The sequence below is a fragment of the Meles meles genome, chromosome 9, assembly GCF_922984935.1.
Source record: "Meles meles chromosome 9, mMelMel3.1 paternal haplotype, whole genome shotgun sequence".
In the NCBI taxonomy this organism is placed as follows: Eukaryota; Metazoa; Chordata; class Mammalia; order Carnivora; family Mustelidae; genus Meles; species Meles meles.
Window position 1 is genome coordinate 39,706,607 of NC_060074.1, and position 24,152 is coordinate 39,730,758.

General features: G+C 46.0%; 1 protein-coding gene across 4 annotated transcripts in view; it reads left to right on the forward strand.

Annotated features, from left to right (window-relative positions):
* The first annotated feature begins 763 nt into the window (after positions 1-763).
* The window catches only part of ARMC9 (armadillo repeat containing 9), a 158,768-nt gene continuing 135,379 nt past the window's right edge, over positions 764-24,152 (forward strand). For 3 of the 4 annotated variants that reach the window (XM_046019592.1, XM_046019595.1, XM_046019596.1), the window contains exons 1-5: positions 5,746-5,813; positions 15,217-15,304; positions 16,882-17,007; positions 21,962-22,132; positions 23,890-24,045. In XM_046019592.1, coding sequence (XP_045875548.1) covers positions 15,254-15,304; positions 16,882-17,007; positions 21,962-22,132; positions 23,890-24,045 — 504 coding nt within the window. In that variant the 5' untranslated portion in view covers positions 5,746-5,813; positions 15,217-15,253. Of the gene's footprint in view, positions 1,167-5,745; positions 5,814-15,216; positions 15,305-16,881; positions 17,008-21,961; positions 22,133-23,889; positions 24,046-24,152 lie in introns of those variants that run through there. The other variant, XM_046019594.1, reaches the window with a different exon arrangement.

Sequence of the window (24,152 nt, forward strand, 5' to 3'; positions counted from 1 at the left end):
TCTGGCGCCAGAGAGAACTGACTTCCAGTCTCTCCCACACAGAGCCAAAGGCAAGAGGCCGTGGAAAGGGGACAAGGGCAGCGCTCGAGGTATTCCTTGCTGGAATCCTCCTTCCAGCTTCCAGCCAGGCCAGCTCCTCCCCTGACTTACCTGTGATGGGAGACAACAAAGGCCTTTTGGCTTAAGCTGTTGGTTTTTACTTTTTTTTTTTTTTTTTTAAGTTAGCTCAACACCCAACCTAGGGCTCAAACTCAGGACCCCAAGAGTCCCAGGCTCTACCCACTGAGCCAGCCAGGTGCCCCTTCCCTAAGCTGTTTTGGGAGGCGTTCCTGTCACTGGACTTAAAGGAGTCTTGGTCTGACTCTATAGGGAGCTGAGGCAGAAGGGGGAGGGAGAGAGCTGGCAGTGACCCGGGAGCTGCCACCGAGGCCAGCCTGCCTCTGGGCAGGGATAGTTCCAGGCTTGGCCAGGAGCGGGGACCGGGGGTGGCGTTGGGAGGGTGGCCGGGGCTGCTGATGGGGGGAGGGGAGGCAGCGATCCCCCACCGGCGTGATTTCTGGGAACCTCTGCGCTCTCTGACCGCCGCGCTGGCACAGCCGGAGCCCGGGTTCCTGGAAGTGACCGCCCAAGGTGGGGCGGAGGGGCGGGGGCCGCCCGGAGGCTGGCAGCTTTCCGGTCGGGGTGGGATGGCTGCTCTCTCACGGATCCGCCCAGAAGCTCCGGCTGACCCCATCCTTCCCTGAGCCGGCGGGGGGGGCGGGGGGCGGGGGGGGAGACCCCCTCCACTGCGCGGGGAGCGGGGGACCTTGCGCGCTCTTCCCCACCCCTGCGCTCCCCGCTGGCGCCCTCGGGGCGCCCACCCCAGTCCTCCGCATGGCAGAGCCCTACTCCAGCCGGCTGCAGCTGATTCAGCAGGTCTGGGTGGGGCCTTAGAATGTGCGTTTCTGACAAGTTCCCAGGGGAAGCTGCTGAGGCCACCCTGCGGACCACACCTGGAAAGCGAGTGGCCAGGCCTTCTAGAGTCTCTCCTCGCTGCGCTTAGCTTCACTTTTGGCTTCATGGGTCTGTTAACGGTGAAACAGGCTTCATCCCGGGGCCATAAAGAAGTTCTACATCCTGCCCCTGACCTCATGAACACTCACTAATGATGAGAATAAGGAAAAAAGGGAAGATCTAATGTGACTACGTGCACTTTCCGTCATTGGGAATTATTTTTATTAAGATTAATCAACTGTATTTACAAACCCAGTTATGGCGGTATCATACTCCTTTCTAGTCTCCCGGAGGTCTCACCAGGAGGACAACAATCACTGGGTGAAGCTGGTTACCAGGGAGCCCTCGTGCTTAGGCAAAGACAACGTGAGGCCAGGACCTGCTTAGTGGCTCACAGGAATTCCTTCTGCAGCATCCTGTCCACAAGCCAGGGACAGCCACATCCCTAAAGACATTCTTTATGTGTCTTGTCTTGCTGGTCCTCAAAATGTGTCCACCCGCCAGGAAGCCACTCAAATGTGGCCACTTTAGAATTCGCTCCTCTGGGTTCACAGCACATGCCACACTATGGGTATTTTTAAGCCAGCTTAGAAGCTAGCAATATTCCTCACTAAAAACCTTAGAGTCCCACCAGTCTTTTGTAGTGGTATACTTGCTTTGGAAAGATCTTGGTTCCGTAGGGCACTTGGGTGGCTCAGCTGGCAGAGCAACTGACTTTTGATCTTGGGATTGTGAGTTCAAGCCCCATGTTGGGTACAGAACCTACTCAAAATAAAAAAAGTTTTAAAAATTAAGGTTTTGGTTCCAGATTTGTTCTGGAAGTCCATTTTAAGGCCTGGGTCTTTTCTGCCAACTTCATCGAGGCCACAAAACCATTGTGGGCTGTGATGTGACTCCCATCTCCGGGATAGGGCAAGGAAGGATGGCACTGGTGGCCAAGATGGGCTCCAAGACCCTGGCCTCCAGCACTTTCAGGCCTCCCCTGCTTTTCTGCTCAGTGACAGCTCCCTTGGGGGATGGCTATTCCCCCCCGGGGAATGCTCTCTTTCCACGAAATCAAGCAGCCCTTGGGAGACCAAAATCCAGTCCCTCCACCTCTGCATGGACTCTGAGCTAGGAAGTCAGATGGATCTGAATCCCCCACACATCATGAGATTTGGACAGTGAGCAAAACCCAGCTTTCCTAGAAGGACTTAGTGTGTGTGTATATGTGTCTAGGCAGCATCTCACAGCAGTCCCTCTTCTGATTAGTGCCTGGCATTTCAGTGTGTTCTTCTTCTGACCTGATGATTAGAGCCAGGCCCTGTGCTTGCTCAGAGAAAAGCTCTTGCTCTGAACTCCCCCTGTAGGAGCTTCGAGGTCAGCTCAGTGCAGCTGGCCGCCAACTTTGTCTGAGTGGGTCCCAGCCTTAAGGGCTGCACCCTCGCGTCCAACCCATTTTGGGCTGGGTTTTCACACTATTCTGTGTGTGTGGTCTCGGCTCTTTGCCCCTCAGTAGAAACAGTGACCAGGCGGTTGCCTGCCACAGCTGCAAGGATGACTTCATTTGAGAGTTGTGTCACTTTTGGATCAGCTTCCCCAGGCCAGGGCAACAAAAGCAAAAATAAACAGACGGGACTACTTCAAACTAAAAAGCTTCTGCAAAGGAAACAATTAACAAAACAAAAAGGGCATCGGAATGGGAGAAGATACTTACAAACTTGACAAGGCGGGGATATTCAAAAAATATAAAAACTCTTACAACTCAATAATAAGAAGGCTAACAACACCATTAAAAAATGGGCAAATGGGGGGCCTGGGTGGCTCAGTGGGTTAAAGCCTCTGCCTCCGACTCACGTCACGATCCCAGCGTCTTGGGATCGAGCCCGCATCAGCTCTCTACTCAGCAGGGAGCCTGCTTCCCCTTCTCTCTCTCTACCTGCTTGTGATCTCTGTCAAATAAATAAAAATCTTTAAAAAATTTAAAAAAAAATGGGCAGAGGGGTGAGGGGGTGGCTCAGTTGGTTAGGTATCCCAACCCTTGATTTTGGCTCAGGTCATGATCTCAAGGTGTAAGATCAAGCCTGCACTGGCATCTGCATGGGGAGGAGGTAGGTGGGGGGGATGGGCCAAACAGGTGAAGGGGATTAAGAAGTACAAACTTCCGGTTACAAAATAAGTAAGAGGGATGTTGGGGCGCCTGGGTGGCTCAGTGGGTTAAAGCCTCTGCCTTTCATTCAGGTCGTGATCCCAGGGTCCTGGGATCGAGCCCCACATCGGGCTCTCTGCTTGGCAGGGAGCCTGCTTCCTCCTCTCTCTCTCTCTGCCTGCCTCTCTCCCTACTTGTGATCTCTATCTGTCAAATAAATAAATAAAATCTTTAAAAAAAAAAATAAGTAAGAGGGATGTCATGTACAGCATAGAGAATATAGTCAGTACTATTGTAGTAACTTTGGGGTGCCTGCCTGGCTCAGTCAGTAGAGCATGCAACCCTTGATCTCATGAGTTTGAGCCCCACGTTGGGTGTAGAGATTACTTAAAAAAAATTTTTTTTAAATATTGTAGTAACTTTGTATGAGGACGGATGGTAACTAGGCCTATTGTGGTGAGCATTTTCTAATGTTTAAAAATATCGAATCACTATCTTGTATGTCGATTATAAAGCAATAAAAATTAAAATGTTAAAACTGAAAAAAAAAAAAAGCTATAAAGCATGCCACAGAGATTTATGGTACTCTAGGTACCCACCTCCAAGGTACTCAAAGGCTGAGGCCCATAGAGGGCTGTCGACTGCCTAAGATTCAGATTTGTGCCTTCAATGCAGAACTCAGCCAGTCCCTTTTATTTCCAGGGAAAGCCTGGGTAGATCCCTGGAAGTATTGTGCATATAGTCCAAGTACTGAATTGGGGTTGAGTTTTGCCCAGCAGCAAGATTTTGAAAATCCTAGAATCTGAGTGATGGGTTTACAGGGATTTATTAAATGAGTTACTTTTTCAAATGTTTGAAAATTTCATACTTAAACATTTTAGAAAGTCATTTTGGGTCCATCAGCCCTTTGGGAAAACTAGAGTTGTCATGCAAAAACCAATGGGGTGCTTTGGTCAGCCCAAGAACTGGGAGGGCAAGGCAGTTGGTTCAGTGAACTGCTGGGAGCTTATGGGTGTACAAAGCACAGCCCAGATGAAGCTTCGGACGGAAGCAGTTTGCCTTGGTGACAAAAATATTCTTTGTTCCTATACCAGGACATATCAAATGGGTTAAATATACTGAGTTTGATTTAGAGATTTTTTCCAGTTTAATGCTTGTATCACCCACATGTTCAAGGACTTGGAGAATTCTTAAACTATAACTAAAAGATAGTTTATTTACTAACTTTATCAAGTTATAGCTACTTGTTCCAGTATCATCCACAATCACAAATGTGTTACAAGTCCGAAGCCAACCTAGATCTTTGACAACTTGAGGTACTGGTAAGAAGTTACCTCTGGATTTATTATAAGAAAAATTAATGTAACATTTTAAATTAATAATAAATCCCATTGTTGAAGCCATTTTTAGTTGGTATGACATATATAGAAATTATGTCTGCAATAGGATTCTTCGGGTTGCAAGTGACAGATACCCAACTTGAATCAATTAAAAAAAAAGATGGTTAATTAGAGGGATGATGGGGAAGGGGGTGTGGCTTACACAGAGGACAGAGCAGCCGCAGGAAGGAGAGCACCCTCATAGAACTCAGAGACTGGGCCCTCGGATTTGAAGCCCCCAACTTTGCTTTCTTTGCATCTCTGTGGGTGACAGCTTTATTTTCTCAGGCGTTTTTATGTGATAAAGGACATGATTACAAAGCTGTCCTAGATTTATTTTTAATGCATATCCCAAAGACAGGATTTCTCTTCCTGATAAATACAGCTTTTCTTTGAAGATAATCTCAAGTCCCAGAAGAGAAAAGGCAGGGCTGGGGGCCAGGGAGATGGTGGCCACAGAACATCATAGGGCTTCTTCAAAGTAAAGTTCACCTACTCTCTCCATGCCCTCTTCCCTGACCCTGGCCCTGGTCACCTTTTGGAAGCATCAAATGGAAACAGAGGCTCCCATTACAGAGCCTCAGTGCCTGGAAGGAGGGTATTGCCCCTAGCTAGCTCCCCCATCTCCAGCTGAGCTGGGGACTGGCAGGTGCTCTTTCACTGCTGTCTAATTTGAGCTCCAAAGCACCATGTACAAGGAGAGGAAGGATCTGTGCTCCTGTATTATTTGAAAACCAAAACTTCACGTGTGGGGAAAAATAAAAAAGTTTCTCTAAAATTCCAGGAAACTGCTGCAGTAGGGTGTAAGTGTGAAGCTTTTAGGCAGATTCTGGGCGTCATTTTTGGTTCCAAGGTCGCTCTTGTAAAATGGGAATAATAACGCCCAGGTTATTTTCCCACGATCGCCACCCTGTACTGGGATCTCTCGCCGCTTGTTCTCCCTGGGATAGAACGAGCTCCTTGAGGTTAGGTGTTGAGCTCTGTCGGCTCATCCCCAGAGCCGGGCATAATGTCTGTGGAATGAACGAATGGGGAGGTCGTGGAGAGGAAGACCAGGAAGCCTCCCCGCAGGAGGTGACCCGCAGAACCCACCAAACAGCAAACACCCGCTTCATCTTCTCCGCCGGGAATCCTCACAGCCTGGGCTCCGAAAGGGCCCGCCTTTCCTCCCAGGATGCTCCGCGCCAGCGCGTCCCATGATTGGCTGCGTCTCCCCCACGTGTTGCTGGGCTGGCGGCGGCTGTTGCCAGGGCGACAGCTGGAGAAGTGGCGGCCGAGGGGGTTTGTGGAGGGTTCCCGCGGCGGTGCAGCAGGTAAGCGTGTCCCCCGACGCGGCCCGGCTGCCCCGGCACCCGCAGCCCCCGCGCGGAAGGAGCTGTAGTGGGGCCCGAGGGCAGAGGATTTGTGGAGCGCTCGTCCCGGAGGAGAGCCAGCTTGGCAGCCGCTGCCGAACGCCCCCACTTCTGGTCAGCAGCCTTGGGCGCTTACTCTGGCGTGGGCCCGAGGCGGCCTTCTGGACAAACCGAGGACAGGCCCAGCTGCTTCCCGCAAGTAGTCGCTGATCTGTGCCTCAGTGGGCCACACTTGGAGGGGGGCGCAAGCCGTCCCGCTGGGTAATGACGGCGTGAGCGGGTAGCCTGGGGCTTTTAGATCGAGCTCCTCCTCCCCAGACTTCATCCGATCCAAGGAGAACTAGGATGCTAGCCATTTGTCTTGCAGACAAATCCCATAGCCTTCCCGTTACTCAGCCAGCTTGTAGGTCCGAAAGCCCTTTATACAGAAAATATGAAGCAGCCACACTGCAACCTCCAAGAGTGGCTGAAGAAGTTTTCTCTAGTTTTTGCATAAAGTAGAGCAGTGCTTCTCAAACTGGAGTGTGTGTAAAAGTCATGCGGAGACCTTGTTTAAAGCAGTCATTGGACATCGTGCCTGCTATGGTGTTCAGGAAGATCAGGGTGGTTCTAAGAATTTCATTTGCACAGGCACCCCGGCTGATTCTGATTGAGGTGGTCCTAGTATTTGGCATAATGCTGTGTAGTGATTAGGGTTGGTCTGGATTTAAATTTTGACCTTCGTCACTTACTGCCTGGATTTTGGGGAGCATCTCAGGCTTCTGGAGCCTCAGTTGCCTCATCTGTAAAAGAATGTAAGTCATATTCATCTCTCAGGTGTATTGTGAAGACTAAATGTGAAGCATTTTGCATACTGCCTGGCATACAATAAATTCTTAATAAATGAACTTTTATGGTATAAATGGTTAGAAAAAATTCTAATTTCTGAGAATGTCAGAATAATAGACTGCCCAACAGTGGCTCACATTCACTGAGAGACCATCACAGTAGACTCTTATTCAAATGACAGTCTTGGGCGCCTGGGTGGCTCAGTGGGTTAAGCCTCTGCCTTTGGCTCTGGTTATGATCTCTGGGTTCTGGGATCGAGTCCCGCATCCGGCTCTCTGCTCGGCGGGGAGCTTGCTTCCCCCTCTCTCTCTGCCTGCCTCTCTGCTTACTTGTGATCTCTGTCTGTCAAATAAATAAATAAAATCTTTTTAAAAAAAAGTCTCTAAAAAAAATGACAGCCTTGAAGAACTTCTCTGAGGAAGTGATGTTTATTAAGCACAGGGGTTAGCCAGGTGAAGAAAGAGGAGGAAAATATTGCAAGCAGGGAGAAGAGTATGTGCAAAGGCTCTGAGGTAGGAAGGAGCTGGAGTTCTCAAAAACAACAAAGTTTTCTTGTTATAGGGCCTTCACAAAAATCCTGTTCTCTTTGCTTGGACTTCATTTATTTGTAAATATCTTGGGTGTTAGGTTCTGAAGGGATCAAATTAATTAATTTTATTTTATTTATTTGAGAGAGAGTGCATGGGTGGGAGATGGGGGGGGGGCTTGGGGAGGAGCAGAGGGAGAGGGAGAGACAGGCTCTTAAGCAGGTTCCACACCTAGTGTGGAGCCCGATCCAGGGCTCTATTTTATGACCCTGAGATCATAACCTGAGCCAAAATCAAGCATTGGATGCTTAACCAACTGAGCCACCCAGATGCCCCTGGAGGGATAAATCCACCTCACTGCCTTCGTAAACAGGGTAATAAGTGTAGCAGTAGAAGTAAAGGTAGAGTTCAGAGGTACCCCAGAGGAGAGAGAATGTCTTGATGGGGAAGAAAGGGGAGGGGGTTCATAGGAGACCTCCTGAAGGAGGTCCATTCCAGGTTCAGTTAGCACAATGAGTCAAGTTTGTGGTGGGGTGAGAACATCAAACAGAAGGTTTGGGGTTGTGAAAGAACATGTGGTACTGGGGAATGCCTGGGGTTTACCACTGATGGGCCTGATGTGGGGAAGGGGGAGAAGGGGCAGGGGTGGTGTGTCCAGAGAAGGGCTGCAGAGATGCTGGTCCCTAACAGTAGGTGGTCTTTCTCCTCCTTATGAGTCCGGCATGTCTGCAGGTGCCAGGAAGGGTAGGCATCCTATCCTCCCCGCTACTTCCAGACCACTGCCTCCCTGCTTCAGAACCCCCAGCTCCTTTGATGTGCACATCCGGGCCTTTATTCCTCACTGCCCTTCTTTGAGCCATCACCTAGGGGGGCACAGGTGTAACCCCGGGAAGGCTGTAGCGCCTGGCTCACTGTCTACCCCTCTGCCTCCTCTACTGGAGATTTCACCTCCTGGCTGCTTGCTCCAGATTCTTCATTTTTAGGTGTGTCTTTTGTCCGTTCTCTTTATCCACCACTCCCAGGGTCATGAACATTTTATACTGCATCACTTCCAGAGTCAAGCGCCCATTCTGCTCTGATCACACTTTTTATCTTTCAAGCTCCCGGGAATGTACCTCCGAAGTGGATCTTAGGCGCCATGCCGCCTTCAGCGTATGTTGGACCCTGTTGCTCATTCGCTGCCCTGCCACCCCCCAGGCACCCCCTTCCTCCAGCCCTACTGCTCCATCACTATTACACTTGTTTTCTCTTTTCCCTGTCTTCTGGAAAAACCTCACCTGGGCTAATCTAACTCCAACAGCTGGAAGTGGCTGGAGAAACTGCAGAATTGTGTAGACTGGTTCCGTTTTGGATTTGAGACCATGTTGTCTTAAGCAGACTCTCAATATTGGAAATCGTGCCACGGGTCAGTAGTCAGCTTGGTTCCCGCCTGCTCTTCTCTTCCAGCTATCAACACGCCTCTTACTGCCAGCTGATGACCTTGGTTCTTATTTTACTCATTGCTGAATCTATTTTTTTGGTCAGTACCCATCTCCTCTGCCCTCCCTCCGTGTCAGGGGATGGACTGTCCTCACCCTGTCTAGGGCCCAGCTCTCCAGTGGGATACTGGGTGTGGCAGGGACCTTGTTTCCTTAACTCTCTCTCTCTTCTACCTCAATTTGTCGTTCTCTAACTAGGTCCTTCCCACCAACCTACAGACCTGCTATTTATAATGTCTTCCTCCTTAAATCTCCCATATCTTTCTAGACACCACAGGTTCTCTCCTCTCCTTTTTGTGACAGATCTCCCGGTCCCTCCTTTGTTACTTCTCTGCCTCTCTTTAACCCTTTCCAGTCAGGCGCCCCTTGTCACTGATCTTGTCCATGTCACTGTCAAACTCCATGTTGCCAAATCCAGGGCTCAAGTCGTCTGCCCCATGTTACTTGACCATGTGTAGTTGCAGTCGATGTGGGGACACCTTCCGTGGCTTCCAGGTGCCACAATCTCCTGCTTGTGTCCCACTGACAAGTCCCTGCTCTTGTTTTGTCTCTTGCTGTCTGCTTGTCCTCTCCCTGAGCCCTTGGTCCCTGAGTGTTCCAGGGTTCAGGTACAGGCCTGAGCTGTGTTCTTCTAGACCTTCTCCTTAGGAGTCCTGTCTGTTTGGGATCCTGATCTTCTGAAATGCCATGTTTATGCTGACAGTTACCAAATGCTTACCACCAGCTCCCGCCTTTCCTTTTTTTGTTCTTAATTTAAATTCATTTAATTAACATATAATGTATTATTAGTTCCAAAGGTAGAGTTCATCAGTCTTGTATAATACCCAGTGCTCATTACATCACGTGCCTTCCTTAGTGTCTGTCACCCAGTTACCTCCCCTCCCACCACCCTTCCCTCTAGCAACCCTCAGTTTGTTTCCTAAGATTAGAAGTCTCTTATGGTTTGTCTCCCACTCTGGTATCGTCTTACCTTGTTTTATTTTTCCCTCCCTTCCCCTATGCCACTCTATTTTGTTTCTTAAATTCCACATATGAGCGAGGTCATATGAAAATTGCTTTATCTGATTGACTTATTTCGCTTAGCCTAATACCCTCTAGTTCCAGTCATATCATTGGAAATGGCAAGATTTTGTGGTTTTTTTGGTAGCTGCATAATATTCCATTTTGTATATATACCACATCTTCTTTTTTTTTTTTTTTTTTTAAAGATTTTATTTATTTATTTGACACAGAGAGAGAGATCACAAGTAGGCAGAGAGGCAGGCAGAGAGAGAGGAGGAAGCAGGCTCCCTGCGGAGCAGAGAGCCCGATGCGGGGCTCGATCCCAGGACCCCGAGATCATGACCTGAGCCGAAGGCAGCGGCTTAATCCACTGAGCCACCCAGGCGCCCCTATACCACATCTTCTTTATCCATTCATCTGTCGATGGACATCTAGGCTCTTTCCATAGTTTGTTTATTGTGGACATTGCTGCTATAAACATTTGGGTGCATGTGCTCCTTCAGATCACTACATTTGTATCTTTAGGGTAAATACCCAGTATTGCAATTGTTGGGTCATAGGGTAGCTCAATTTTCAACTTTTTGAGGAACCTCCACACTGTTTTCCAGAGTGGCTGCACAAGCTTGCATTCCCACTAACAGCGTAGGAGGGTGCCCCTTTCTCTACATCCTCGCTGACACCTGTTGTTTCCTGACTTGTTAATTTTAGCCATTCTGTCCGGTGTGAGATGGTCTCATTGCAGTTTTCATTTTGATTTCCCTGATGCTGAGTGATGTTGAGCATTTTTTCATTTGTGTGTTGGCCATTTGGATGTCTTCTTTGGAGAAACGTCTGTTCATGTCTTCTGCCTATTTCTTCACTGGATTATTCATTCTTTGGGTGTTGAGTTTGATAAGTTCTTTACAGATTTTGGAGACTAGCTCTTTATCTGATAAGATATTTGCAAATATCTTGTCCCATTCTGTTGGTTGTCTTTTGGTTTTATAACTGTTTGCTTTGCTGTGCAAAAGCTTTTTATCCTGATGAAGTCCCAATAGTTCATTTTTGCCTTTGTTTCCCTTGCCTTTGGAGATGTGTCTAGAAAGGAGTTGCTGCGGCTGAGGTCACAGAGGTTGCTGCCTCTGTTCTCCTCAAGGATTTTGATGGATTCCTGTCTTACATTTAAGTCTTTCATCCATTTTGAGTCTTTTTTGTATGTGTGTGGTGTAAGGAAATGGTCCAGTTTCATTCTTCTGCATGTTGCTGTCCAATTTTCCCAACACCATTTGTTGAAGAGACTGTCTTTTTTTCCATTGGATATTCTTTCCTGCTTTGTCAAAGATTAGTTGACCATAGAGTTGAGGGTCCATTTCTGGACTCTATTCTGTTCCATTTATGTGTGTGTCTGTTTTTGTGTCAGTACATACTGTCTTGATGATCACAGCTTTGTAATAGAGCTTGAAGTTTGGGAATTATGATGCCACCAGCTTTGGTTTTCTTTTTCAACATTAACAAAAAAAATTCTTATTTATTTATTTATTTATTTATTTATTTATTTGACAGAGAGAGAGATTACGAGTAAGCAGAGAGGCAGGCAGAGAGAGAGGGGGAAGCAGGCTCCCTGCTGAGCAGAGAGCCCGATGCGGGGCTCAATCCCAAGACCCTGAGATCATGACCTGAGCTGAAGGCAGAGGCTTAACCCACTGAGCCACCCAGGTGCCCCAACAAATAAAATTCTTAATGGGGAAAAACCAGGAGCTTTTCCCCTAAGGTCAGGAACATGGCAAGGATGTCCACTATCACCACTGTTCATCATAGTACTAGAAGTCCTAGCCTCAGCAGTCAGACAACAAAAGGAAATTAAAGGCATCCAAATCGGCAGAGAAGAAGTCAAACTCTCACTCTTTGCAGATGACGTGATACTCTATGTGGAAAACCCAAAAGGCTCCACTCCTAAATTACTAGAACTCATACAGGAACTCTTCAGAGTGGCAGGATATAAAATCAATGCACAGAAATCAGTTGCATTTCTATACACTAACACTGAGACTGAAGAAAGATAAATTACAGAATCAATCCAATTTAAAATTGCATTAAAAACCCTAAGATACATAGGAATAAACTCAACCAAAGAAACAAAGGATCTATACTCGGAAAACTATAGAACACTCAAGAAAGAAATTGAGGAAGAAATGGAAAAAGTTCATGGATTGGAAGAACAAATATTGTTAAAATATCTGTGCTGCGCAGAGAAATCTACACATTCAATGCAATCCCCACCAGAATACCATCAACTTTTTTTCACGTAGCTGGAACAAATAATCCTCAAATTTGTATGGGAACCAGAAAAGACCCTGAATAGCCAAAGGAATGTTGAAAAAGAAAATCACTTTTTCCTTTACTCTGAACTCACACGCACCAACCTTCTCAGTACCCCTCTCGGATGCTTTGTGGGCCTGTGACACTTATGGCTGGGGCGGCACTCAAGCTGACCTCTCAGACACCACCACCCCCGCCCCCAGTTTCCCCCACCTCAGCAGATGTCATCTGCCTAGGCCCCAGCGTCGCCCTTGACTTTTTCCCCTCACATTAGCAGGTCTTGCCACCTCTCCCTTTAACATGTAGAAGCCGAGCCCTTCCCAAGGTTCCTTTTGCTCATCCAGACTTCCCTAGTCACCAGCTTGGGCTTTGCCATGGCATCCTTACCGCTCTGTCCCTTCAGTCTCTCGTCCATAGAGCAGACCCCGCTGTTAGGAACTAGGGTGGTGGCAGTCCCCTGTCGGTCCCCTGTCTAGGCTTCCGGGTACATGCAAGCTGCTTGTTTACACAAGGCCTGTTGGACCCGGCCTGGCACCTTAAGGCCTCCTGGGTCTGCTTTGCTTCTCTCACCTCACCCCCAGGACCTCAGCACTCCACAGCCCCTGCCCTCGCAAGTCCCTGTCCCCCAGATCTGGAAGTGATCTCCCTGTCCCTCCCTTCCGCCCTCTCATCTCTGCCCACATGTTTCCAGGGAGGCCTTCTCTGCCCCCACTATCTAAAATAGCCCCATTTGCCTCTTCTCCAAGCCCTGTCCCCTTCCTTGCTTGATTTCCCCTGTACCTGAAATTACTTCCATTCATTTTTGAGCAACTGCAGCATGCCAGGCACTGGCCTAGGCACTGGGGATGCCAGGGGAACAGGTGTTCTCCTGAATCCACAGCGAGCAGTACTTAGATGTAGGGACATGCAAGTCAGGTAGTGGTTAGTGCTGTTGAGAAAATAAAACAGGACTAAAGACTAAGCAGTGATGGGGCTGACCCTGTACAAAGGGTAGTCGGGGCAAGTCTTTCTGAAGGGGTGACATTTAAGCGACTGAAGGAGACAGGGATGTCAGAGGGTATCTGCACGAAGTGCAAAGTCCTCAAGAGAGGGCAGGCTTGTGATGTGGGTGTCTGGTGGGGGTGGCCGCGCAGTGGCCGTCATGGCTCAAGTTAACAGAATGAAGGAGAGAGTGTGGGAGGCCATGTTGTGTGACCTATGAGAGTTGGGCCTAAGTAGTGTGGCCTTCCCCCGGAGGGTGGTGGAACCAAGGGAGGGTCGTGAGCAGGAAGGCAAAGATCACTTGTTAATAGGATAGAAATGGAAGTGGAGAGAGAGAGAGAATGGGAGATTGTGTCACTGTACCTCGGGGGAGATGAAGCCACAAGATGGTGGTGAGACCAAGAAGAGAGTGAAGAGGGGGAAATGACTACATTTAATCTTCCTGACTTGTGTTCAAATAACTGAAATCAAATACACCGGAATGGGCAGATCAAAATGTAATGTTACAGAATCACGTGTTCCTAGAACTAGAAGACGTCAATTCTCCACTTTCTTTTATAGAGAAAAGAGGCCCTGAGCTTCAGTGATTTGCCCTGGATCAGGTGCCAGCGATGACACAGTTAGGATTAGTGCCCAGGCTTTGTCATTCCCCTGGGGTTATGGACAGCCAATCTGGCTTAAGAGCCTGGGAGTGGGGCACAGGGAGTGGCTTCTTTGGGCACACCTGGGGACAGAAAAAGTAGAAAATACTTTTTAAAAAGGTTTGCAATATTTTATTTAAATGTTTGGAAATGTACATAGATACTGTGCATTCTTAAATGTAATGAAAAACCTGACCATGGGGCACCTGGGTGGCTCAGTCTTTTGACTTCTGACTTCTGACTTCTCAGTCTTCTGACTCTTGATTTCAGCTCAGGTCATGATCTCAGGGTCATGAGATCAAGCCCTGTGTTGGGCTCCATGCTGGGTTCTATGTTGGACATGAAGCCTGCTTAAGATTCTCTCCTTCTCCCTCTGTGCACCCCACACCACCCTCCCCCCACCACACTGCTTGCTCTCTCTCTAAATTAAACAAAACAAAAACTGACCTAATATATTCCCTAGTGCATGAGCTTGTGTTAACACATGTGTAAATGCACACCACTACCTCCTCCATTACTGACTGTAAGGCTAAATGATTATGGTCTTCAGGAAACATCAAAAATTTCTTGCAAGGGGTGCCTGGGTGGCTCAGTGGGTTAAAGCCTCTGCCTTCGGCTCAGGTCATAATCCCAGGGTCCTGGAATCGAGCCCTACATCAGACTCTCTGCTAAGCAGGGAGCCTGCTTCCCCCTCTCTCTCTGCCTGCCTTTCTGCCTACTTGTGATCTCTCTCTCTCAAATAAATAAATAAAATCTTTAAAAAAAATTTTCTTGCAAATAGTATTCCATATGTTTGTGTGAATGATTACTATTTTTTATTTGGAGGCGGAGTGAGGATTGGTGTGTTCATTTATATCAGGTTAATATTAATGTATATCCTTCTTTAAAGTAAATGAATGAACCCTATCAAATTCTGTTTTGTTCTAAAATGTACTTTGTGGGCTTGACTGTTTGAATTACAGATACCACATTATGGCACATTAGAAAGCCAAATAAGATTAATCTTTCCCAGTCTCTCTAGCAATCCTCAATGCTCATTTACACCACCTTCTAGCCCATATTCATATTCATTTTAGTAGTTGTCATAGAAGAAAGAATTACTTTAAACGTGAGCCTCCATATTTTTGTATGATAAATAACCAAAAATTGGGGGCCTAAGATGACACGGAAGTCCAAAATAGGTCTCACTAAGCTAAAATCAGTGTGTTGCCAGGGCTTTTTCATTTCTGAAGGCTCCAGAGGAGAATCTGTTCCTTACTTTTTTGAACATCTAGAAGCTGCCTGCCTCGTTTCTTGGCTTGGGGCCCTTCCTCCACCTTCGGGGCCAGCGAAGCATCACTCTGACATTGACCCTCTTGCCTCCTTGTAAGGATTCCTGTGATTATACTGGGCCCACCAGATAATCATAGATATTCTCCTTATTTTAAGGTCAGCTGATTAGCAGCCTTAATTCCACGTGCAACTTTAATTCCCTCTTGCCATGCAACCTAGAATATTCCCAGGTTCTGGGGATTTGGATGGAGGCCTTATTCTGCCCACCACAGCTACCTTGTTATCATTTCACAGATGGCTGAAATGAAAGCATTTATCTTCTGTTTTTGTCTTGTAGAGACTTTTGCTGTGTGAAATAACAGTAACCGTTCACTATGGGAGATGTTCTGGCTCATGAATCAGAATTACTTGGACTTGTGAAAGAGGTATGTTTTACAACACATGGGTCGCAGAAAGAGATCTTCTATTTTATAATGCAGCAAATTTTATAGTGTCTTATATGCATCCTTACATTATAGTTATGTGTTTTCCATTATATGATTTTTTGTTTTCACAACTAAGTTGAAATCCTAAAGCCACTTGAAAAAAATTTCTTTAAAGAAAATTATAATAGGGACACAGGGGTGCCTCAGTCACTTAAGTGTCTGCCTTTGGCTCGGACCATGATTGCAGTGTTCTGGGATCAAGTCCCACATCGGGCTCCTTGCTCAGCGGGGAGCCTGCTTCTCCCTCTGTCTCCTGTTCCCTCTGTTTATGCTCTCTCTCTCTCTCTGACAAATAAATAAAATCTTAAAAAAAAAAAAAAGAAAATTATAATAACATATGGTCACAGTAAAGAGTCAAATGAAGTGGAAGTATGAAAAGTTCATTTCCCTATTCCTATCCTGCAGGAACCACTGTTAATGGGTTAGCCTAGTTTTCCAGACTTTTTTTCTGTGACTATTCAAAATATATTTGCATGTCTGTAGTTTGTTTTGCAAAATGGAACGATGGCATACACATTGTTCTAAAGCTTGGCTTCTCTCCCTTGACAGTAATATGGCATGAATATCTTCCTGTGATCTGCCTCATACTTCTTAGGCCGTAGACTATTTCACTGAGTGGCTGTATCTACTTAACTTGTTGTTAATGGACATTTAGGTTTCCTACACTGAAAGCTTTTGAAGGACAGGACCCACACCCTAGGCTTTTTTATATTCTCTGCTGCTTTTAGTGTGGGGCAAGCACATAGTTGGTGCTCAAGAAACCATGGCTGCTGTTTAAGTCTGTGATTAAACCATTCATCAGGCACTGTGAGCCATGGCCGGGGAGCTAGACATCTGCCCTGGAAATGCAGCTTTGGAATTCGTTGGTGCGATTCTGAATGCATTCTTAAAGCCAGCCCAGCAAAGGGCTGGGGAAAGAGCCCGCCCACAGGAGGTGGAAACCAAAAGACGTGACTGCCACAGACTGAGAAGGAGGGGAGAACAGCAGTAGAGTACATGGTAGGGAAAGCCAGGAGAGGGGTGTCTGGGAGGGGCGGGGAGCAGGAGTGCTGTGCTCGAGGATCATTGATGACATTGCCCATCTTTTAACAGCTGGTCTTTTGCTCTTAAGGAAGGACAGCCACTCTTCCCAGTGCCAGTTCCAGGTGGCAAATTCCCAGAGACCTACCAGACCCAAAGCCGTCAGGCCAAGGATCACTTCTGCCTTTTTCGGAATGCTGCACACATCATTTTGCTTCTATTAACAATGATCACAAATCATGAAGCTCACATTTTCTTTCTGAAAGCAAATTTATTTTCTGTAAATAAGCATTTTCTATGATACTGTCTTTCTAGGCTCTGCGGGTGTATGTCAAGTAAGTAAATTCTAAGCTGGATCCTGAATTCTCCCAACTATGACAGTTCGTTAACCCCATTATAAATAGGTGACAACTTTGAGCTGGTACAGTTACATCAAAGACAGTTGCTTTGTTGATGTTAAAATAGAGAAATAAATATACATCTATGCTTTTTTATAGTATTTAGATTTTGCCGAATTTGAGGACACCTTGAAAACGTTTTCAAAAGAATGCAAAATGAAAGGAAAGCCATTATCTCAAACAGCAAGTGGCTCTTTAAGGGACTCCAGATCACTGATCATCCAGGTAATAGTTTGCTTTTTTTTGGGATATCTGTCAATAATCAAGATACTCTCAAATTGTAAAAAATGCTGTTATTAGGAGAATATTGGAATTGTTTCTGGAAACCTGGTCAGAATGGCTATTATTTTATTAATTAATTAATTGATATTTTAAAGTAAACTCTGCCCACCGTGGGACTAGAACTCACAACTCTGAGATCGAGTCACATTCTCCAGTGACTGAGCCAGCCAAGGGCCTCCAGGCACCCCACAGTGACCTGTAGATGCTCAGGTGTTTTTGCATGAATTAGAAATATCTTTTTTTTCTTTCTTTTAGTTAATGTATAGTGTATTATTTGTTTCAGGGGTACCGGTCTGTGAATCTTCAGTCTTAGACCATTCACAGAGTTCACCATAACCCAGCCACCCCATCCCTCCTACCCCCATTTGCTCCAGCAACCCTCAGTTTGTTTCTCAGTTGAGATTAAGAGTCTCTTATGTTTCTTCTTAATCTCAGTTGAGATTAAGAGTCTCTTATGGTTCTTCTCCCTCCCCGATCCCTTTTTCCCTTCCTTCCCCCCATAACTCCCCCACCCTGCCTCTCAAATTCCTCATATCAGAGAGATCATATGATAATTGTTTTTCTCTGACTGACTTATTTCGCATAGCCGAATACCCTTTAGTTCCATCCAAATCATTGTAAATGGCAAGATTTGGGTTTTTTTGATGGCCCCATAGTATTCCATTGTATAAATATACCACATCTTTATCCATTCATCTGTCGATGGACATCTAGGCTCTTTCCATAGTTTGGCTATTGTGGACATTGCTGCTATAAACATTGGGGTGCATGTGCCCCTTCAGATCAGTACATTTGTATCTTTAGGGTAAATACCCAGTAGTGCTATTGCTGGGTCGTAGGATAGCTCTATTTTCAACCTTTTGAAGAACCTCCATACTGTTTTGCAGAGTGACTGCACCAGCTTGCATTCCCACCAACAGTGTAGGAGAATTCCCCTTTCTCCTCATCCTTGCTGACACCTTTCGTTTCCTGACTGGTTAATTTTAGCAAATCTGACTGGTGTGAGGTGGTATCTCAGTGTGATTTTGATTTGTATTTCCTTGATGCCAAGTGATGTTGAGCACTTTTTCATATTCTGTTGGCCATTTGGATGTCTTCTTTGCAGAAATGTCTGGTCATGTCTTTATTTACTTTAGAAAGAGGGAGTGCCTGCAAGTAAGGGGAGGGGCAGAGGGAGAGGAAGAGGGAGAGAAGCAGACTCCCCACTGACCACAGAGCCTGCCACTACGGGCACTGTCTCATGACCCTGAGACCATGACCTGAGCCAAAATCACGAGTCAGGTGCACAACTGACTGAGCTACCCAGGCACTCCAGTAATGTCATCTTCCTTCCCTAGGAAATGGGTTGTGATGTAATATCTTCCACTAAGTACATTTTTGTTTATTTTATTTATTTATTTAAGTTTTTAATTTAAATTCAATTTAGTTGACATAATGTATTATTAGGTATAGTTTAGTGATTTGTCAGTTGCATATAACACCCAGTGCTCATTCTAGCAGGTGTCCTCCTTAGTGTACATTTCTTGGGAAGAGGAAAAAAAGGATACTGTGCAGTTGCTTAGGAACTGAAACAAATGTGTTCCCTATCCTGAGGAATTTTTAGGTTATGCATTTTAGGCACTGGGTACTCAATAATCCAAACCAAAGCTCACCCCCTCCAGGCGCTTGCATTCTAGTTCAGGGAGGCTGGAGGGGACAGGGAGCAAGGTTTGTCCATGTTGTTGCATGTGACAAAATTTCCTTCTTTTTTAAAGCTGAAGGATATTCCATTATATATATGTCTACTGCATTTTGTTTATCTGTTTGTCCATCAGTGGACACTTGAGTTTTTCCCACCTCTTGGCTATTGTGAATATTGTGCTTCTGTGAACACAGGAGTACAAATATCTGAGATGCTGCTTTCAGTTATTTTGGATCTATACCCAGAAGTAGATAACTGGATCATATGGTAGTTCTATTTTTAAGTTTTTAGGAACCTTTATACTCTTTTTCATTGTTATTGCATTTTACATTCCCATCAACAGTGTGCAGGGGGTGTAAGTTCTCCATAGCCTTGCCCACACTTGTTTCTGGTTTTGTTTTGTTTTGTTTTGTTTTGACAGTAGTCAGCCTAATGGATTTGAAAGGATATCTTGTGATTTGGGTTCACATTTCTCAGATGTATTCAGGTCCATTTTTTTTTTCTTTAAAGATTTTATTTATTTATTTGACAGAAAGAGATCACAAGTAGGCAGGGAGGCAGTCAGAGAGAGAGGAAGGGATGCAGGCGCCCTGCTGAGCAGAGAGCTCGATGCGGGGCTCAATCCCAGGATCTTCAGATCATGACCTGAGCTGAAGGCAGAGGCTTAACCCACTCAGCCACCCAGGTACCTCGGTCCATTTTTTCTATAACTTGAAAGACCTCGAAACTTTCTGATTGCCACAAGCATATTTTTTCTGCTCATCCAATAAGTAGCTGTGCCCACTGTGATAGCGATTTCAAACAAAATACCTGGAACAGCATCTTAGCAAAATATCTTAAGTGTCAGTGGCACTCGACAAATGGAGAATTTCCCGAAGCACACTTCTGTAAGAAGTGGGTCTGTGTGTGTATGTTTGTGTTTATAGGTTATTGTGGATGGTGTATAAATATTCTGAGCTTGGTGATTCTGGCTGGGATCTTGGTTTATAGTAGAGAAGATCATTAATATTTGTGACTATACTGAGTTATAACACTGGATTGCTTTGTATGTTGGCATTAAATCCAGGGACTATTTCCAAGTACAGGATATGAATCACCAGTTAGGGTGGATTTTAGATGTGATTATAACGATACAGGAAAGGTTTGTGGTCCTAGATCTACAAAGGAAGAATTTAGAACAAACTGTATGTGGCCCATTTGAACATGTGGACTCTGCCAAGCCACGTAAGAAAGTACCTTGACTCGAAGCTTTAAAATACTCACAAATCTGTATACAATTCTTTCACACAAAGAGTTCTTGGTCACCAGCCCTCTCCTGGGAGCACGCCTCCCCTGGAGTGGCTTGCAGGGATGGCAGGGTTGGCTGAGAGCTCAGCAGCGGGGAGCATGGAGTGGGGTCAGGCTTTAGCAGCACTGGCCCTTGGGAAGATCCCCTGCACCTTTGTACCAGTTCATAATGGACTGACTTCCAGTTCTTGACTGTTTGTACTTTGGGCATCTCCCCTCCCGTGGTTGCTGACGGGCTGTCCTTTTCTGTTTCCAAAGCCAAGGAGCCAAGACCTTCCAGAGTAAGGTGATCATCAGCTATTCTTGACCACATGACATAGAGAACATTTCTGTGATAAGCACAGTAGAAGATTCTGTTTTTTAAAGATTTATTTATTTATTTGAGAGAGAGTACAGCTTGGGGTGCAGAGGGAGAGGGAGACACTCCAAGCAGACTCCACACTGAGTGTGGAGCCTGGTGCAGGGCTTATCTCAAGACTCTAAGATCATGACCCCAGCTGAAACCAAGAGTTGATTGCCACCCAGGTACCCTGAGGATCCTTTTTTTTAAAAAATTTTATTTATTTGAGAGGGAATGAATGGGTAAGAGAGAGAGAGAGGAAGAGCACAAGGCAGGGGAGAGGCAGAAAGAGAAGCAGAGAAGAGATCTGGGAGTCTGATGCCAGGCTCGATCCCAGGACCCCGAGATCATGACATGAACTAAAGGCAGATACTTAACCGACTGAGCCACCCAGACGCTCCTCGAAGATTCTTTATTAATGAATGTCTTTAAGTATAACTGGACAGTGCAACATTGTGTAGTACATTCCCATTTTATAGTATTAACAAGCTTATTTCTGAACAACCTAAAAAAGAGGAAAACCTAAAGCCATTTTTTAAAAGTATAAAAAAACAATAATCAATTAACGGTGATGAATAATGGTGTTGGGTGGGGGGGACTGAAGATTCTACAGAAAATCCAATCCAAGAAAAGCTTCTGCAAATGAGCGCAAAATGTAGGTCTTAGTATGTTGGGCATTTGATATAGTAGGGAAAGCAATATGAATCATGTGGTTTGGGGAAGTTCTGTCCATTCTGCCTTATGCTTGAATCTGCAAAATTATGCAGCAGGTGTTTGCAGTGGGTCAGTTGTCATTCTCCTTGTGGGGCCAGTGGCATGATAATCGCCACCTCCTTTCCCAGAATTCTCTATTTCAGCTTTTGCATGATAGGTTGGGAAACTGTCTGCCCTCCATGGTCAGACTCACACAGCCCTGAGGCTGGAAGGGCACCAGGCCTGTGATCCTTCCTCCATCTCCAGCCTGTGTGTCCCTGTTTCTGTAGTTGGTGGTCATAGACAGTCACTCTATGGTGCGTTGGGATCTGTCGTCACTTCCCAAGTATCATCCTAATGGGATATGCGTTAGCAACAGGAAGCAAATGGCAGCACCTCCCCGCCCAGGCATGGGATTGACTCAAGCAGTATGTGGGAGGAGCAACTCCAGAACTCAGCTGCGCAGTCAGTAAGCTTCCGTGTGTGGGGTGAGTTCCACTGAGGCCTGGCTGGGCTTTGGGTCTGGCCTGGTTTTTATAGATCACATGCTGTGGGTCAGCAAGTCCACGTGTATTTATGTGCCCGTGAGTTTCCTGGCCTCAAGTCCTGGGCCTGTGCCTGGCTCCTTCACTTCAGAGAGTTAAATGTTTCATCTGTTTCTTGTAAAGCCAAGACTTGATACTGCAGCCAGGGTTGGTTTGTGCGAATCTCAGCCCAAGATGCTTGAAGCCTTCTAGCTCTCCCTTTTTCTGTCCCTTATCTCAGGGAGGAGACTGAGTTTTCATTACTGGAGCATATGCAATCTGTAGGGTATTAGGTAACTTGTGAGAATTTGGGGTATTGGAAGAACGGGCATCCCTTACGACTAGGGTTCAGTCTTATGTCTTCTCCAACAGAAGGACCTTGTTACTGCATTTGACAACGGAGACCAGAAGGTGTTCTTCGATTTGTGGGAGGAGCACGTTCCCAGTTCCATTCGAGATCATGACTCCCTTGCCCAGAAGTTGGAATTCTATCTTCACATCCATTTTGCCATCTACCTTCTGAAACACTCCGTAGGGAGACCTGTAGGTTCCCTTTGTGATTTGGTGGGTCTGAGTGGTATGTTCAAGGGGAACGTTAGCTGTTTGTTTTGTAAATGAGCATTAATTTAGTTTTGTGGCCATTTTCTCATATATTTCCAAGGAGTTGGTGTCCTGTGCCCTGTGCATGATTTTCTATCTCATTCCCAGCAGTTTATTTTGTAGTTTATACGGAGATTTAATAATTTCTCTATGTGGTTTTCCTCAATGTCTCAAATTTTTTGAAAACCCAGCAAAATAAAGTTTCCCTGTTTGGCAACTTAACATAAATACACATATGTCTAAGAGGATACCTAATGAGACCACATATTAGACTGTCTATCAGAAGAGTTTAAGCTTAAGCTGTGGAAAGATACCTGTTTGTGAAGGTCTGTCTGAGCAGTCAGTCCTTCTGCAGGAGTGCAGAGGGCGTGGCTGAGAGTGGCTGCTACTGTGGCCGTCAAGCCTCCCAGTGCAAAGCAAATGACAGAAGGGAGCAGTGCCGTGTTGACATTTGACCACGTGCCTTTCTTTTTTCTTTTTTTTTTTTTTAAGATTTTATTTATTTATTTGACAGACAGAGATCACACGTAGGCAGAGAGGCAGGCAGAGGTAGTGGGGGAGTGGGCTCCCTACTGAGCAAAGAGCCCGATGCAGGGCTCTATCCCAGGACCCTGAGATCATGACCTGAGCCGAAGGCAGAGGCTTAACCCACTGATCCACCCAGATGTCCTGACCACATGCCTTTCTTTAGTGGCTTCTCCTTGCATTAGCTACCACCCCAAGCTCCTGTGTTCACTTATTACAATGTCATTGGGGCCAGAGGAGGGGTCAGCAGCGGAGGGAACTGCTTTACAGTAAGTTGTGGTAACCATTCCTGTTCCTGAGGACAAGGCGCATGGGGGGTGACATTATGGGAGATTTTCACTTTCTTTACTTCTGTTTTCTAACTTTTTAATTTTGACATAAGATTAAAAAAAAAAACAACCAAACCATTAAACATATATTTTTTTAAGCCCGGTGGCCAGAAGAGGGCTTCCCGGTGTAGCTGGAGTAAGATGTGTTGAATAGAAGAACACACATCCACAGGGTGCACATAACTGGTGTGGCCAGGTAGGTGGTCAGGGAGGGAGAGTGCTCAATTCCAGGCTGAGTAGCTCAAGTCCTCCTACCTCACTGAGGCGCTGGAGGAAATCAAAGTTGTTTTGGATCATACATGGAACCAGTGAAGTCTGCAAGATCAGTCCTTAGTTCACTTTGCAAAGGAAAGGAGGAATTCCATGGAAGCATCTGTTTCAAAAAACCATAAAGGTCCACCTGTTCACCTGTAGACACCTCTCCTGAGGGAATCCTGGAGACACAGCCACATGTTTATGATCTGTGACAAGTGGAAACCATGCACATGTCTAATAATAGGGAATTGGTTAAGTAAATTGTGATAGACCCACAAGATGATATGTTGTCCTGCTGGTCGAAATGATGGTTATGAAGAATTTTAAAGATCTGAGAACATGATAATTACAAAGTAAAAGGGCAGCAAGCAGAACTATATATCCAGTTCTCTGAGAGTCATGACAAAATTTGGTCAAGAAGCACATTTGGGGTGGTGTTAGAATGACCGGAGACAGCGTGCTTGCTAGGCCGGGTGGGGAGGAAGCCAGCATCGTGGCTGGAATTGGAGGAGCCACAAAGAGAGGATGGGATGGACGGGGGACTGGGCGACCAGCATAAGACCCCAAGCGAGCATCTTTCCTTCTTTGCAGGACAAAGAGGATCTGGATGAGAGGATTTCTTATTTCAAAACCTACCTGGAGACCAAAGGGGCAGCGTTGAGCCAGACCACGGAGTTTCTCCCATTTTATGCCCTGCCTTTTGTTCCCAACCCCATGGTACACCCCTCATTTAAAGAGCTCTTCCAGGTGAGTGACCGACCTGATCTGCGGTGGCGTTGCGGTTTCACCTTGTCAATGCTTGTGGTTTCTGAATGATGCTGTAAAAAAACTGAAAATTCGCTTCTGTTTTCAGA